General features: G+C 42.5%; 1 protein-coding gene across 1 annotated transcript in view; it reads right to left on the reverse strand.

The window, feature by feature from the left end:
- Positions 1 to 11,422, reverse strand: part of gpr68 (G protein-coupled receptor 68) — a gene marked incomplete at both ends in the record, with an annotated part of 42,168 nt that extends 30,746 nt beyond the window's left edge. Inside the window, 2 exons of the mRNA XM_084308540.1 lie at positions 9,955 to 10,104; positions 11,336 to 11,422. Of these exons, the coding sequence (XP_084164666.1) occupies positions 9,955 to 10,104; positions 11,336 to 11,422 (237 nt within the window). The remainder of the gene's footprint in view (positions 1 to 9,954; positions 10,105 to 11,335) is intronic.
- Positions 11,423 to 17,272: the final 5,850 nt, after the last annotated feature.

The raw sequence follows: 17,272 nt of genomic DNA on the forward strand, positions 1-17,272 counted from the left end.
AGAGAGAGAGAGAGAGAGAGAGAGAGAGAGAGAGAGAGAGAGAGAGAGAGAGAGAGAGAGAGACACGTGTGAATGTGTGAGTGAGTGGGTGAATGTGAGGCATACGTTGTATAGTGCTATTGATTTAAATGCCAACCCAATTGTTGCAATAATAAAAGGTGATATATTGCTCACAGTTAGTACTCTTTCCAATAAACAAACAATATTGATACAAGACTGTATACAAAAACATCCACCGTCCTCTGTAATAGTCTATCTCAATAATAGACCAAAACAAAATGCAATATTCATCTACTTCAAATCAAATGACCCGACACAGCATTGTTGGAGCCATTCTATTGTGTTCTTAGTGTATCTATCGTTTATTTACATTTAGTTTCTGCACCTCTGTAGTCATCTACCCCACCTAGCGTCCAAAGGCTGGTAGTGCACGTTGAGAGTGGGGGGCGGGGACTGTTGGAATCACAGGTGGGATAATGAGCAGGAAAAGAAGGCCTAGGGATGTTTGGTGAAGGTGCCAGGGCCCCGTTCCCCGTACCTGGATAACTGAGTTAGCCGGATAATTTCCAGTCAAGTCTGACTTAAGCCGGACCTTCCCATTCCCCGACGCGCGATTGTCTAAATCACCATGACAACAGATCAAAAAGTTTGAGCCTGGTCGGGAGCAGGGTTAACTTCAGTTAGCCGGATGAACCATGGCCACGCCCCCGCAAAGAAATGACAGCTCGCTTCCTGAAATTATTCTCACAGTCTAGGATCTGCATTATACCATTCTGAATTACGTTTCTGTGCTTCGTTTTCCTAGAGGGGGCTTTTGAAATTTATAATAATAGAACTAAATGCTGATAATAAATCATATTGAGCCTATAGATTTACTTTGTCCTAAATAAAATAATGCACGTCATATACGGCGTTCGGAGTCGCGATACACGCTGCATGTGGTTATTTTTAGGGATGTCCCGATCGCCTTTTTTTGCTTCCGATCCGATCCCGATCATGTGATTTTAAATATCTATCGATCCGATCGTTTCCGATCCGATCTTTCACATTAGTAATCCATTTTGACGCATTTTTGTCAGAAACTGGCAGAGCGAGACAAGCCCATCTGTTGCCTATAATAGTCCGGGGCGCGAGAGCGGAGGCTTTTGTTATTACATTCACCCTGAGAAATGTGCTTCTGCTTCATATGAGAAATATTAAAAGTTTCAATATATGTTTGCACATTAGTATACATTCAGTGTTCGACTTACGTAATGGTCCATTCTGGTCTGAAACGCCGACGATAATCCTCAGTCACGTAACGTTATCCTCCAATTGAAAAGTTAGTCTGAAAACTTCGCCTCCAGCCTGCTGCTTCATGAGTTTTTCCTCCACGCGGAATCTCCTCCTTGCAAACATTGCAACTGGCTTGACTTTCTATTTTAAAATGCTTAGTTCCAAACCTCTGACATTAAGTCTAGCTGCTCAAGTCAGTGGATATTAACCGTGTTTCGGGAGCGACGTGTTGTTGTTGTGATGTGGTCGCGTGTAGCGTGTAGCGTCTAAATTAAAGGGAATGTTTGTTGCAACGGTGAAAATTAAAGGGGAATGTGTTTGTTGTGGATAATTATTCTGCTCTGTGTGACAATAAATACATTAATGATGATATATTATATGTAATTTAAAACCAAAACTAAGGCCTCCGTATGAGTTTAAGACGTGGACATGGTCATGTTTGTTGAATAAAAATTTTCTTTTTTTGACTGCCGATTTTTATTATTATTTTTTCCCGATCCCCGATACTCTGAAAAGCACGTGATCGACGCCGATTCCGATCACGTGATCGGATCGGGACATCCCTAGTTATTTTAATAACGGCGCATTGCAAATGTGAATCCCGCTGGGATATTTTTAATGAATGAAACCTATCGGCCGTTTGGCTCTGATTAGTTTCATATATTCTCCGCTGTAGATTTGCTTAACGGAGCGCCCGGGATTGTGTTTCATTCAAGCATAAAATTGAAGTGTCTATGCGGGGATTGTGGTTTTTGTGTGATATTGTAACTGGGATTAAAATGTCTGATGAGATGCGCTGTTTGACGGATTTGAGAAATTGAATGAGCCGTTGACGTCACATTAACCTGTTCCACCCCACGGCCACGGTACCGACCCCTTTTTGACATTATTATCATATATTAGTATTTTTATGAGTGATGCAATAAATTAACGTTTTTAAAATCAAACGTTTTCAAGTATTATTATCACTACTATGTCACAAATACATGTAGAATGTAAAACGTTAGGTTGGCAATAGTTTAGCAATAGGTTAAAAGTGAGTTTATATCATTTTAAGTTTTTATTTTTCACTCGCGTTTTTGACGCTGAAGCGTACATGGAAATGTTGAACCAGCTATCTGCCAGCGTCGGAATTTCTCAAAACTACACTTCCTGTGGTCCGCTATGGTCGTTCAAAGTTCGGCGTTCTGAATGAATCATATCAATAATTGTTATGATTCGCGATAATAAGCTACAAAAGGTAACGTTTTTGACAAATATTGAAACGCAGTCAGTTTCTCCACACTATTGTAATCATGTAGGAATAATTAGATCTGAAATTAGTTACAAAATGATTACATTGTGGGAGAAATAAAAAAGTACAGTCGATTACATTAAATATCTGTATATGTTATTATTAGTGCTGTCAAACGATTAAAATATTTAACTCGATTAATCGCATGATTGTCCATAGTTAACTCGCGATTAATCGCAAATTAATCGTTTTTTTTTTTATATATACCTTAAACAGATCTTTTTCAAGTTCCAAGTTTTAATACTCTTATCAACATGCGAGTCAACAAATGCTTGCTTTGTGCAGCCATTTAACACAAAAGGATGACCCTCATGCATTGCAAATTTGCATCAAATTCAAAACAGAGTGATGCACAAAATAACTTAAAAGAAAATAATAATTTAAAACAATGAATAAAGTGTGCATGAAATAATAGGGGAAAGAAAACGTTAGGAACTTGTTACATTCACACACACAAGGGCTGATTAATCACACACCCCCCTCTCTCCCTCACACACACACTCTCCCAGCTCTTTTTCTCTTTTGCCCCTTCCTCATCTCTCTCACCCCTCTCTCTCTATATCTCACACACACACACACACACACACACACACACACACACACACACACACACACACACACACACACACACACACACACACACACACACACACACTTCAGAAACAAACATAGTATCAATGAGAGCATCAATAATACACCTGAGTGAAGTCTAGTAAAAAAAAAAAAAAAAAAAAAAATTTAGTTAATCTTGAGTTAAAAAAATTAGTGGCATTAATAGAATCGGGAGTTAACGCGATATTAACGCGATATATTTGACAGCCTTAGTTATTATGCATGCCTGGTGATACTATATCCAAATTGAACTCGGCCATTTGAAAGATACTATATGTATATATATATATAAATGTGCGAATTGGCTATAATAAGGTAATGTATAAGCATATATTCTATATTCTATAATAATATTTCAAATTGCATTGGTCCGGATGGGAGAATTCAGTACTGTATATACAAAACCTTCAATTTTATCATCTTCCCTTTATTAATTTCCTTAGATATTTTGTACACATGATCTCAAGAGGGTACTGAATTAGCTCAGTGGCAGTTTTTTAAGTTTGGTCATTATTATCATGGTTTTATTCACTGTCAAAGATGACAAGAAAAATCATAATTCATATTTTCCTTTGTTTCATCAGAATTTAAGCAAGCCTAGTAATAGACACAATATTTCTGACACTGAGAATACATTCATTGAGGTCCATAGATGTTCCTAGATACCAAGAATATGCAAATAGCCCTTGTAGAAGTGGAGCAATATTCCATTTACCATAGGTATACATTTTATGCAGATTTCACCTGGGGTGGAACAGGTGTTAATGCATTTGAGAATAAAGAGATAAAACTTCATTCAAAAGAAAAGATATTCTAAACACGGGTCTCTCGTCTATTAATGGATAAACAATGAATTTATCCCGTCTGGCACAGTGGCGCAGCGGTAGTGCTCAATCCTGTCAACCGGGCGACCGGTGTTCGAAACCCCGTGTTTCCAATATAATTTTTTGGAATATAATATTAATGAGTATACGCAAAAGTAGCCTAGTTTTAAGTTAAAATATTATAAATCTACATGCATTGAGGATGTCATTCTTTATATAGCTCTCAACGTGCACCAAATTGAATTATTCCTACATTGCAAAAAGAAGGAAAAGACTAGGATTCGAACTCGGGCCGTCTGCGTGAAAGTCAAAAGCAGAAACCGTTACACCACAGTGCAGATAAGTAAAAGATCCACCATACATCAATCAATGGGTAAGAGAGCCGTATCCTTATTCTGTATAACAGTTTAACTAATTATTTTCGCTAGCAAGATCTCATTTGATTATTCAATCCATAAACCTACTGCCAGCAGGCAAGTTTAAAGAAATATAATCTGATTGATTGAGGTAATGAGGGACTTAAAATTAGCCTATAGATAACGCATTTAACTTGTCGGCGAGGCGATTGAGCCGTACTGCAATCTGTTAATAAAGTTTTAAATCAATTAATCAATCAATGCCGTTAGAAAATCTGGATCTCTGCTATCGATACGTGCTGGCTTTTCAACTGAAGCGGCCGCGCGCACTTATCCTGGGTCTCAAGTCTGGTTCGAGTTAACGAGACTGAATCCACCTTCGAGGAACAGGAAAATCCCGGCTTCAAACATCGGGTTAACTGAATCTGGATAATGGGACTCTTGATCGACTTAGTTGAACCAGGTACGGGGAATAGGGCCCTGGTTATACATTTTTCTTTAAACCACATCAGTGTGAGAATTCAGTTATTTTTGAGTATTGGAATCTATCTTTTGATGTTTTCTTTAGATGCTTCAGATGCTTAAAATTAACCTATAATTGAATTCATAATACCTTGGAAGGATCTCGTTTTGGATTCTTTGGAATGTCCGTGTTAAAGACACTACCTGGTTGACCAACAAGAAGAAGCCATTACAGGCATGGTAAAGAATGTGGCACTGCTCCCTCTAGTGGCGGATGAGCGGGGCTACAGGGGGACGGGCCGCACGCGTGGCTCCCAGCAGCTGAGTCGCTGAAGAGCCTCGTGTGCTTTAGCTGAGACCGAGAGCGGGCTGAGAAAATAAACGTGTAACACGATCAGTGTTGGGCAAGTTACTTTAAAAAAGTAACTAGTTACAGTTACTAGTTACTTCTTCCAAAAAGTAACTAAATTACTTACTCAGTTACAAATTATAAAAGTAACTAGTTACTTCAGAAAGTAACTATTGCGTTACTTTCAATATTTTTTTTTTACATAAACAACATACACAAATCTAAACTATTTTAATGTTGCTGTGGGACAAAGTGAGACTAGCCTCCAATCAAATGCCATGTGTAGGCTATGTAGATATTATAATTACTATGTTTATATAGTGGATCATACAAATACAAACAGAATAGATGTTTTAGAACTTTTGATATGTATTGCCCCTCAACAGGCCACAACTGGGCAACATTAAATTATGCTTGTTAAGCACTATACCAAAAATAAATAACAAATATATACTGATTGATTGAACATTTTAATTAACAGATTTCAGAATGGGTACAATACAGTATGGCTCAATACACACAATTGTTAAGGGGATGCAGACCAGAGAAAGAGTTTCGTCTTGTTTACATCAGGGTCCCCCATTTTCAATTCATGACATTTATGACGAAAGTCTTTCTCTGGTCTGCATCCCCTTAACAATTGTATGTATTGAGCTGTACTGTACTGTACCCATTCTGCAATCTGTTAATAAACTTTTCAATCAATCAATCAATGACATACACAACATACAGATATAAGAATCTAATCGAATCATCTAAACTAATCTAATCATTACATTTAAGACATGCATGACATACAGATATATATATATCTCTGAGCAGCTGAAGCCTGTGCTATTAAACCAGGAAGTGCAGCACTGTTGATAAGGCTGTCAGCACTGCAGTAGAGCCAGAGCCACTCAGTGCCCTGCGCTGCAAAGAGTGAACACAAAACGCTCATGGACCCGCGGTCTCATGTTGACATTGTGTTGTTCGTTGGATTCGTTTTTGAGCTCAAAACGTACACTACACGGACCGCGGTCTCATGCTGACTGATCAGTGATCGCTTGTCTTGTCGCGCTGTGTGTCAGACTCTGGATGCTTTAGACACCCGCCCACCTCCACCTCTGATTGGCTTACCATGACATTGTATTCAACCTCAGCCAATCGTCAGCATGTATGCTTGGCTCGCGCACTGTCCACTAAACAAGGAAGAACATATTATTGCCTCTCGGCGCAGAGATATGTCTGATGAAAGAAACAGGTTCATTCATAGTAACGCGCCGCATTTTTTTGTAGTAACGGTAACGACGTTATTAAGATTGGAAGAGTAATCCGTTAGATTACTCGTTACTGAAAAAACGAACGCCGTTAGTAACGAAGTTACTTATAGTGCCGTTATTCCCATCACTGGTCAGGACAGACAGCTGAAGCCACCACAGTCAGGACAGCTGAAACCACCACAGTCAGGACAGCTGAAACCATCACAGTCAGGACAGACAGCTGACACCATCACAGTCAGGACAGCTGAAACCATCACAGTCAGAACAGACAGCTGAAACCATCACAGTCAGGGCAGACAGCTGAAACCATCACAGTCAGGACAGCTGAAACCACCACAGTCAGGACAGCTGAAACCATCACAGTCAGGACAGCTGAAACCATCACAGTCAGGACAGCTGAAACCATCACAGTCAGGACAGACAGCTGAAACCATCACAGTCAGGACAGACAGCTGAAACCATCACAGTCAGGACAGCTGAAACCATCACAGTCAGGACAGACAGCTGAAACCATCACAGTCAGGACAGCTGAAACCATCACAGTCAGGACAGACAGCTGAAACCATCACAGTCAGGACAGCTGAAACCATCACAGTCAGGACAGCTGAAACCATCACAGTCAGGACAGACAGCTGAAACCATCACAGTCAGGACAGCTGAAACCATCACAGTCAGGACAGACAGCTGAAACCATCACAGTCAGGACAGCTGAAACCATCACAGTCAGGACAGACAGCTGAAACCATCACAGTCAGGACAGACAGCTGAAACCATCACAGTCAGGACAGCTGAAACCATCACAGTCAGGACAGACAGCTGAAACCATCACAGTCAGGACAGACAGCTGAAACCATCACAGTCAGGACAGCTGAAACCATCACAGTCAGGACAGACAGCTGAAACCATCACAGTCAGGACAGACAGCTGAAACCACCACAGTCAGGACAGACAGCTGAAACCATCACAGTCAGGACAGACAGCTGAAACCACCACAGTCAGGGCAGACAGCTGAAACCATCACAGTCAGGACAGACAGCTGAAACCACCACAGTCAGGGCAGACAGCTGAAACCATCACAGTCAGGACAGATGAAACCACCACAGTCAGGACAGCTGAAACCATCACAGTCAGGACAGCTGAAACCATCACAGTCAGGACAGACAGCTGAAACCATCACAGTCAGGACAGACAGCTGAAACCATCACAGTCAGGACAGACAGCTGAAACCATCACAGTCAGGACAGACAGCTGAAACCATCACAGTCAGGACAGCTGAAACCATCACAGTCAGGACAGCTGAAACCATCACAGTCAGGACAGACAGCTGAAACCATCACAGTCAGGACAGATGAAACCATCACAGTCAGGACAGACAGCTGAAACCATCACAGTCAGGACAGCTGAAACCATCACAGTCAGGACAGCTGAAACCATCACAGTCAGGACAGACAGCTGAAACCATCACAGTCAGGACAGACAGCTGAAACCATCACAGTCAGGACAGACAGCTGAAACCATCGCAGTCAGGACAGCTGAAACCATCACAGTCAGGACAGCTGAAACCATCACAGTCAGGACAGACAGCTGAAACCATCACAGTCAGGACAGACAGCTGAAACCACCACAGTCAGGACAGACAGCTGAAACCATCACAGTCAGGACAGATGAAACCACCACAGTCAGGACAGACAGCTGAAACCATCACAGTCAGGACAGACAGCTGAAACCATCACAGTCAGGACAGACAGCTGAAACCATCACAGTCAGGACAGACAGCTGAAACCATCACAGTCAGGACAGACAGCTGAAACCATCACAGTCAGGACAGACAGCTGAAACCATCACAGTCAGGACAGACAGCTGAAACCACCACAGTCAGGACAGACAGCTGAAACCACCACAGTCAGGACAGACAGCTGAAACCATCACAGTCAGGACAGACAGCTGAAACCATCACAGTCAGGACAGCTGAAACCATCACAGTCAGGACAGACAGCTGAAACCATCACAGTCAGGACAGACAGCTGAAACCACCACAGTCAGGACAGACAGCTGAAACCACCACAGTCAGGACAGACAGCTGAAACCATCACAGTCAGGACAGACAGCTGAAACCATCACAGTCAGGACAGACAGCTGAAACCATCACAGTCAGGACAGCTGAAATCCACCCAATGTTCCACCGTTGACTAAAAAACACACTTCAATATCTGAATAAAATAAAATAAATATTACTATGCTACTATGTCTATACTACTATGTACTATGCTACCATACTACTACCTACCATGCTACTATGTCTATACTACTATGTACTATGCTACCATACTACTACCTACCATGCTAATATGTCTATACTACTATGCACTAACACCCCTTATCCTTAGCTGCTAGAGATGAACCCAATGTGTAAGTTGCTTTGGATAAATGTGTCAGCTAAATTACTAAATGTAAATGTAATATATGAATATAATTACATAATATAAAAGTACCTGGAATAAGTACTGTAGCCAGAGGGGTAGTGATGCTAGATATAGGAGGTCAGACAGGGTCAAGTTCAACAGATAAACTATACTATAGATCTACTCTAAACTAATCGAATATAAATATATATAAAGGCTGTCAATCGATTAAAATATTTAATCTGATTCATCGCATGATTGTCCATAGTTAACTCGCACAATTCATCGCCTGTTCTAAATCTACCTTAAACTGATCTTTTTCAATTTCTAATACTCTTCTTAGAGTCTGCAAATGCTTGCTTTATGCAAAAAAAATCATGTTTATTTATTGCGACAATGAGAAATACTGTCCAGAATCTTCAAGTAACTAAGATGTGCAAACTGCATTATAAAATCTTTTTATTAAAAAAGGCCCAACAAAAAAACTGTAACATTACATAGTAATGATTACTAACACAGTAGTGTGTTGAACTTTACACAGTTTTTTGTTTAAGCAGCCATTTAACACAAATTTGCATACAATTCTAAACAAACTAAATAACTTAAAAGAAAATAATAATTTAAAACAATGGATAAAGTGTGCATGAAATAATATGGGAAAGAAAAAGTTAGGAACGTGTTACATTCACCCACACTCTCTCTCTCTCTCTCTCTCACACACACACACACACACACACACACACACACACACACACACACACACACACACACACACACACACACACACACACACACGTTGAGTCAGAAACAAACATAGTATGACATTTTTATAAAAAAAAATTACTAGACTTCACTACCTAAGTGAAGTCTAGTGAACAATTATTTTTTTAAATTAAAACGTTAATCTCGCGATGAAAAAATAGTGGCGTTAAAAAGAATTTTGCGTTAACGCGTTAATACCGTGTTAACTTTGACAGCCTTAAATATAATATAATATAATATGATATAATATAATATGATATAATATAATATAATATAATATAATATAATATGATATAATATAATATAATATGATATAATATAATATGATATAATATGATATAATATGATGTAAGTACCTGGAAGAAGTACTGCAGCCAGAGGGGTAGTGATGCCAGATAGAGCAGGTCCGACAGGGTCAGGTTCAGCAGGTAGACTCCCAGCTCGTTCCTCTGTCTGAGCTGCAGCGCAGCGTGGTAGAGAGAGTACAGGTTGGCCGGCACGCCCACCTGCAGGGCCGAGAGGAACTCACTACATTACTGTATTACTGCAATAGTAATATTGGCATTATAGTACTATTCATAGTACTAGCACTGCCAGTGTCATGCTGTAGAAGGCCAGTGGAAAACACACAGTACATATATACTGTATAGACTGAGCAGTAAATATACACAGACTGAGCAGTAAATATCCACAGGCGGACCAGTAAATATATACAGACTGAGCAGTAAATATATATATAGACTGAGCAGTAAATATACACAGACTGAACAATAGACTGACCAGTAAATATATACAGACTGAGCAGTAAATATACACAGACTGAGCAGTAAATATATATATAGACTGAGCAGTAAATATACACAGACTGAACAATAGACTGACCAGTAAATATATACAGACTGAGCAGTAAATATACACAGACTGAGCAGTAAATATATATATAGACTGAGCAGTAAATATACACAGACTGAGCAATAGACTGACCAGTAAATATACACAGACTGAGCAGTAAATATACACAGACTGACCAGTAAATATACACACACTGAGCAGGTATTGTCAAATTGCGGCCCTCTGAAATCATTCTTGCGGCCCATAGAACAGCACCTCCTGGGCTAAGCTGTTAGCTGATATAGACTAAACTGTAAATATATATATAGACATGCGGCTGGGTGGCGCAGCGGACATTGCGCTCGTCACCAACGCAAGACACACCGGGTTCGACTCCGGCTGTCGGCGTCGCCTCCGGCTTGGGCCAGTCGTCATACTATCTCAATTGGCAGAGTTAGAGGGTGGAAGTCGATGGGTGGTAATCTGGACGTTGTGGACAGCGACACCTACAGGTCGGTTGGGGGACGCCTGCACAGCAGAGACAGGAAATGGCGGGGTAGTGTGAGCCTCCCACAAGTTACACCTCGCCAATGAGAGTCCACGCTGGCAGGTGAAAAGATGTGACAAGCTGCCTCCTCGTGTACCGGAGGGGACACGCGATGCAAGGCTTCTATCCTCCCTACAACCGGCCAGTGGGGGGCATATGCGAGCAACGTTCAAGACAGGGGAGGGGAGAATTGGCACAGTGGAATTGGGATGGGGAGAAAAATAGAAAAAGAGGAGAAAAAGTGGATCCAAAAAAATTATAATATATATATATATATATAGACTGACCAGTAAACATATAAAGACCGACAAATAAATATACAGGTTGACCAGTGAGTACAGGCCGACAGAGAGACTTACCAGTAGGACCAGGATGTAGACGGATGAGAACAGGTACTGGTGGATTTCATGACTGATGGTGCAGTTAATAACATCCTGTTGAGACATGGCGGACACCATCCTTCACACACACACACACACACACACACACACACACACACACACACACACACACACACACACACACACACACACGGTCACACACACACACACACACGCACACGGTCACACACACACACACACGGTCACACACACACACACACACACACACACACGGTCACACACACGGTCACACACACACGCACACGGTCACACACACACACACACGGTCACACACACACGGTCACACACACACACGGTCACACACACACGCACACACACACACACACACGGTCACACACACACACACACACACACGGTCACACACACACACACACACACACACGGTCACACACACACACACACGGTCACACACACACACACACGGTCACACACACACACACACACACACACACACACACACACACACACGGTCACACACAGACACACACACACGGTCACACACACACGCACACGGTCACACACACACACACACGGTCACACACACACACACACACACACGGTCACACACACACACACACACACACACACACACACACACACGGTCACACACACGTCCCCATACTGATCGGTAGGCTCAGCGATGTCATAATAAATTCCACACTTCTCTGGTTGGCTGGTTGGGCTGCATGTCTTCTTCGGATCCGCCTTCTAAACTGTTCCAAGACACCAATCAGCAGCCCTGGAATGCAGAACGGAGAATCTAATTGGCCTCTTAAAACCCAATGTTCTAAATGGTTTTATTAGACAATGACATTGTGGAATTATATGTCGTCGTCGTCGTCCCCCCCCAAACATACTATAGTCCCAGATCCCATTGATTAACCCTTTCACTGCCGCACCACCAAAACGGTTAACCCTTTCACTGCAACAATTCACAGAAGGTTAACCCTTTCACTGCACCACAACAGCAGGTTAACCCACACAAACAGGCGACCGTCGGTTGTGTGATAGTAAAGGGTTAACCTTCTGTCGTGTGGCAGTGACAGGGTTCAACCCCAATATACCCAAATGTCCTGTCTTCCAGTCAATCCCTTTGTCTCCCCTGATCAATCAGTCACCACCCGGTGTCTCTTACCTCCAATACCTAAACCATCCCCCCTCCTAGCTCACCACCCTGTCACCCCTCCGCCCTCCTTCTCCCTCTCCATCTACCTACCGTCCGTACCTAACCTTAACCCTAACCTGACCATAGCTCTATAGAACTATCTACCTGGTGGCACGGTGGTTAACACTGTCGCCTCACAGCTAGAAGGTCCTGGGCTAACCGTCTGTACTGTAGTGTGATAGTAAAGGGTTAGCCTTCTGTAGTGTGGTAGTGAAAGGGTTAACCCTTTGTCGTGTGGCAGTGAAAGGGTTGACCTTCTGTAGTGTGGTAGTGAAGAAAGGGTTAACCCTTTGTCACGTGGCAGTGAAAAAGGGGTCAACCTTCTGTGTTGTGGCAGTGAAAGGGTTAACCATTCGGTAGTGCGGCAGTGAAAGGGTTAAGAGGTTATTAACCACCCTGGCATGTGGCATTTCTCTCCGGCCATATCGTGTGCAGGTCTGATCGTGACCGCGCCTCTAGCTGCGGGAGGCTGCGCTGTCCCTGCTGCCGCGGGCAGGTCTGGGACCAGCAGAACAACCCACGGAGGACCAGGATGGAAAGGAAGGAGGGGGGAAACCCTACGACTGTGTCACTGGGACCGGGCCAGACTGCAGTACGATGTGCCCTTGTGTCATAGGTAGAAATGCCACGCTGACACGGAGGATGCAGACCGCCCATTGGGTGAACATGATGTCTGTCACCTGAGCTGCAGAGGTTCTGAGCTTGACGGACGTCAAACGCTAGGGAGGACCTGATTGAAGCCAGTTGCCTGGGTCCGGCAGGAGACTGAGGGCGCGGCAGCCCCTGTGTGCCACAAAGTGAGGCTATGTTCGCTCAAGTTATAGGCTGGCGTGACCATACCAGTATTTCACTAGCATACTGTGGCGGTGCTTGTGCCTGGCTGTGGATATGTATGGGTGCCTGCCTGTTTGTAGTCGGCTGAGGTCGAGGCCTTTTGGGTAGGAATGCTTTCGTCCTTTTTTTTTATATTTTATTTTCAGTTTTTCAGTTTTATATAAACAAGAGCAAACACACACAAAACAAGGCGTAAAGGAAGAGACAAAACGACAAAAATAAACGTAAAGAAAAAGCTGCCAGACAAAAATAACAGTGTGACTTAACCCTTTCACTACTACACTACAGACAGTTAACTGCAGAATACAATTATTTGTCCTTCAGATAGTCAATGAATGGACTCCATATATCCGAAAACCTATTGTGCTCTTTAGATCTGTAGAAGCGGTTCCTCTCCATCTGTATGATTATGATCATTTCGGGTAGCAATTTCCTGCCAGCGCTGTAATGTGCCAGCGCTGTAATGAATGGGGGTACATGCCGGTGATTGCAGTGCTAAAACTATATTAAATATTATAGCTATGGATCTAATCATATAGTCGATTGTCATTGAGTTTCTTCCGGTCAAGATGCAAAAAAACAGATAATTTTTTTCATACATACATTCCCGTTTTATACCGTGGTGAATATGCGTATAGTTATAGAGTAATTCTGTGTAATCCCAGGAAACGCTGCTTAACAGCATTTTAGTGCATTTCACTAGGAACCGTGCCATTCCTCGCTTGGATCAACAATCAATCTGAAATCAACGCTAGATTATCGGTATTATGGGTGGGGGGGGGGGTTTCCATGCTTCGATCGTCACCAACGGCATACGTTGTGGAGTAACGTTACAGGACGCACACGGATCACATTGAAGGCAGGCTCGGATCAATGCAAGATTGATACCATATAGCACTTACCTTGACTAGGATGTACTGCAAAAATAATATTCCATTTATCTGATCGCCATTTCAAGTATTGATCTCGATCGTGTTGCCAAGATAATCCACCAAAGTACATGAATGCACGGTGCTTGATTCTCCCCAATCCATGTGTTATAAACGTTACTACTGCCCGAGTAGGAAAACCTGGACCGGACTTGTTAGATCAACGTACAGGCTGAGCCAGAGAGAATCCAAGGATGTGCAATACCGGCTGCAAGGCGTTAGGTGGCGGTATTGGACTTTTTGCGATCTCAGAACCATTCCCAATGATAACATCAGGCTGGATGGATGGATTATGAATGGAAATATCGAATAAAAGAAATAACGATGAAAAGCCGACTTATCTCGGGTCTGGCGTCCAATGTGTTAAAAGCAATGTATTTGACCAGGCCATGAATCTGGACAAACATGTAAAAACTCACGATTGTTTCTTTCACTTAAGAAAACATTTAAAAACTCCGGTCCATCATTATCACACAACGAACTGGAAATGGCTGTACACGCCTTTATCTCTTCCAGACTCCATTATTGTAATTCACTCTTCATCTGTCTAAATAAAACATCCATTGATCAACTTCAGTTGGTCCAAAACGCTGCCGCCAGGCTACTCACTAGGTTAAAGAAATCATGCCATGAAATCACCCCCATCCTCGCTTCCCTGCACTGGCTCCCGGTAAACACCAGGATCAATTTCAAGGTCCTGGTGTTCGCCTACAGAGCCCTCCATGGGCAAGCCCCCCCCCCTACATTAATGAGCCCAGGACCAGGTCTTCCCATCAGGAGCTCCTGGTGGAGCCCAGGACCAGGTCTTCCCATCAGGAGCTCCTGGTGGAGCCCAGGACCAGGTCTTCCCATCAGAAGCTCCTGGTGGGGCCCAGGACCAGACTCAGGACAGAAGGGGTCCGAGTCTTTGTGGTGACTGCAGCCCCAAGGCTCTGGAACGCCCTCCCTTTAGCCCTGGAAACCGCTCCCTCAGAGCTCACCTTTAACACAATCCCGCCCGACAACGTATATATCCGTGTTTTCGAATCGATGCTTAAAGGACAGAGGACGGATATATCCGTGGCAAGTTGTTTTGACTTTTATTCCATTTTAATAACCTATTCAAGGTCACCGAGCGGCACTGCAGATTTACCCTACTCTTTGAATTCGAGAAAGTGCATTACCGGCCAGATCCTCTTAGGGGCGCTGTATCGATAATGCAGTGTTCCCTGCGGCAGAAGTTGTCTTTTTTTTCTGGATCTCCAATGTAGTTTTCTACTCACCTGAAGCGATCCCTATAGCCTGTTGCACGGAATACGTTTTGGATCGCGGATTTCACTATGCAGTAAAGGAATTTATCATCAGCCAATGGACATATCGATCTACCAGATGGCGATCGATAACTGGGAAATGCTCGGGGGGATCCAACCGGCTCATGGTAAGATCTTTTTCACGTAAATTACATGCTGAACAGAGCTTGTTATGATACTCAACCAGCCGTTCAGCGTATGTGGCTACTGAGACGAACACGGTTATTGGTAATCAATAATCAGAAACGACATCCCCCACCCCCCCCCCCTTTCATGCATACATGCTTGAGGATCGTACCGATCATATGCAGTTTGAGTTTTAACTGTAGCATCTGTAAAACGGAAATGCCATTGGATATAACGTTAGTAGCTATTATCCCTTTATCTAGCCTTCCAGGAAATATCGTAGCCGGAATCCCTTATAACGCTTATATTCACGGCGCTATAAAATGAGAACGTATTGATGAAAAAAATTATTCTTTAAGCCATTTTGAAGGGACGGTTTATGGTCTCAATTGACAATGAGAATGGACAGATAGCAATACTATAAAGTTCAAGTTCAAGTTCAAGTTCTTTAATAGTTGTCATACAGAAGTACAGAATACTTTCATACAAAATGCTTCTTACTGTTACGCTCCAGAGACTGTGCTAGACAAGATAGTATCAAATAACATAATAACATAATATAGCATGAATTTAGAAGAAGAAAATGAGGTCACAGTTGTTCGGCATAGACATATGTACAATGTTCTGAGTTACCATATAATATACAATACACAATACTATGCAGAGGACTTAAAGTATAGATTTAGCTCTACAAACAGCCCCACGGACTGTGCAAGCCTGTTTACATAATTATGCTGGTCGTCTAGAGTGATATTAGACGCATCCCAGTGGCCACTTCTACAGGCAGGCTTTTTAAACACCCATAGCCGTTTTCTCTGTTCATATCTGTTTTGTTCTTGTTTTTGTTTTAGTTTTTGTTGTCTATTCTGGTGTTTTAGCTAAAAAAAAAATTAAATCTCTGCACATTTTTGTTTTTTTTTCTTGTATTTTCTACTGATGTTTTAAAAATGCTGTGAAGCACTCTGTGCCCTCGTGCTGAGCAGGGCGCTGTACTGTACTGTGAAGCACTCAGAAGGGCGCTGTACTGTACTGTACACATAAAGACGTGGCATCTGGCACATCCTAGAAAATAGACAAGTGAAAGATTACAGACATCTGTTTGGGGAAGTGAAGTGAAATGTAGTGTTTCTGTTATAGACCTCTCAGACTCTTGTAGGCGACTGCTCTGTGGAGCCAGACAGGCGTCTGCATTGTGGCACAATGTTGTCATTATGAATGTAGTGCCTGGGAAAGACTGGGTTAACCTTCTGTAGTGTGGTAGTAAAGGGTTAACCTTCTGTATTTTTGCAGTGAAAGGTTAACCTTTCACTACCACACTACAGAAGGTTAACCTTTCACTACCACACTACAGAAGGTTAACCTTTCACTACCACACTACAGAAGGTTAACCTTTCACTACCACACTACAGACTGTTAACCTTTCACTACCACACTACAGAAGGTTAACCCTTTCACTACCACACTACAGAAGGTTAACCTTTCACTACCACACTACAGAAGGTTAACCTTTCACTACCACACTACAGAAGGTTAACCTTTCACTACCACACTA

Source organism: Notolepis coatsorum, assembly GCF_963971535.1.
Source record: "Notolepis coatsorum genome assembly, chromosome: 2".
Lineage (NCBI taxonomy): Eukaryota > Metazoa > Chordata > Actinopteri > Aulopiformes > Paralepididae > Notolepis > Notolepis coatsorum.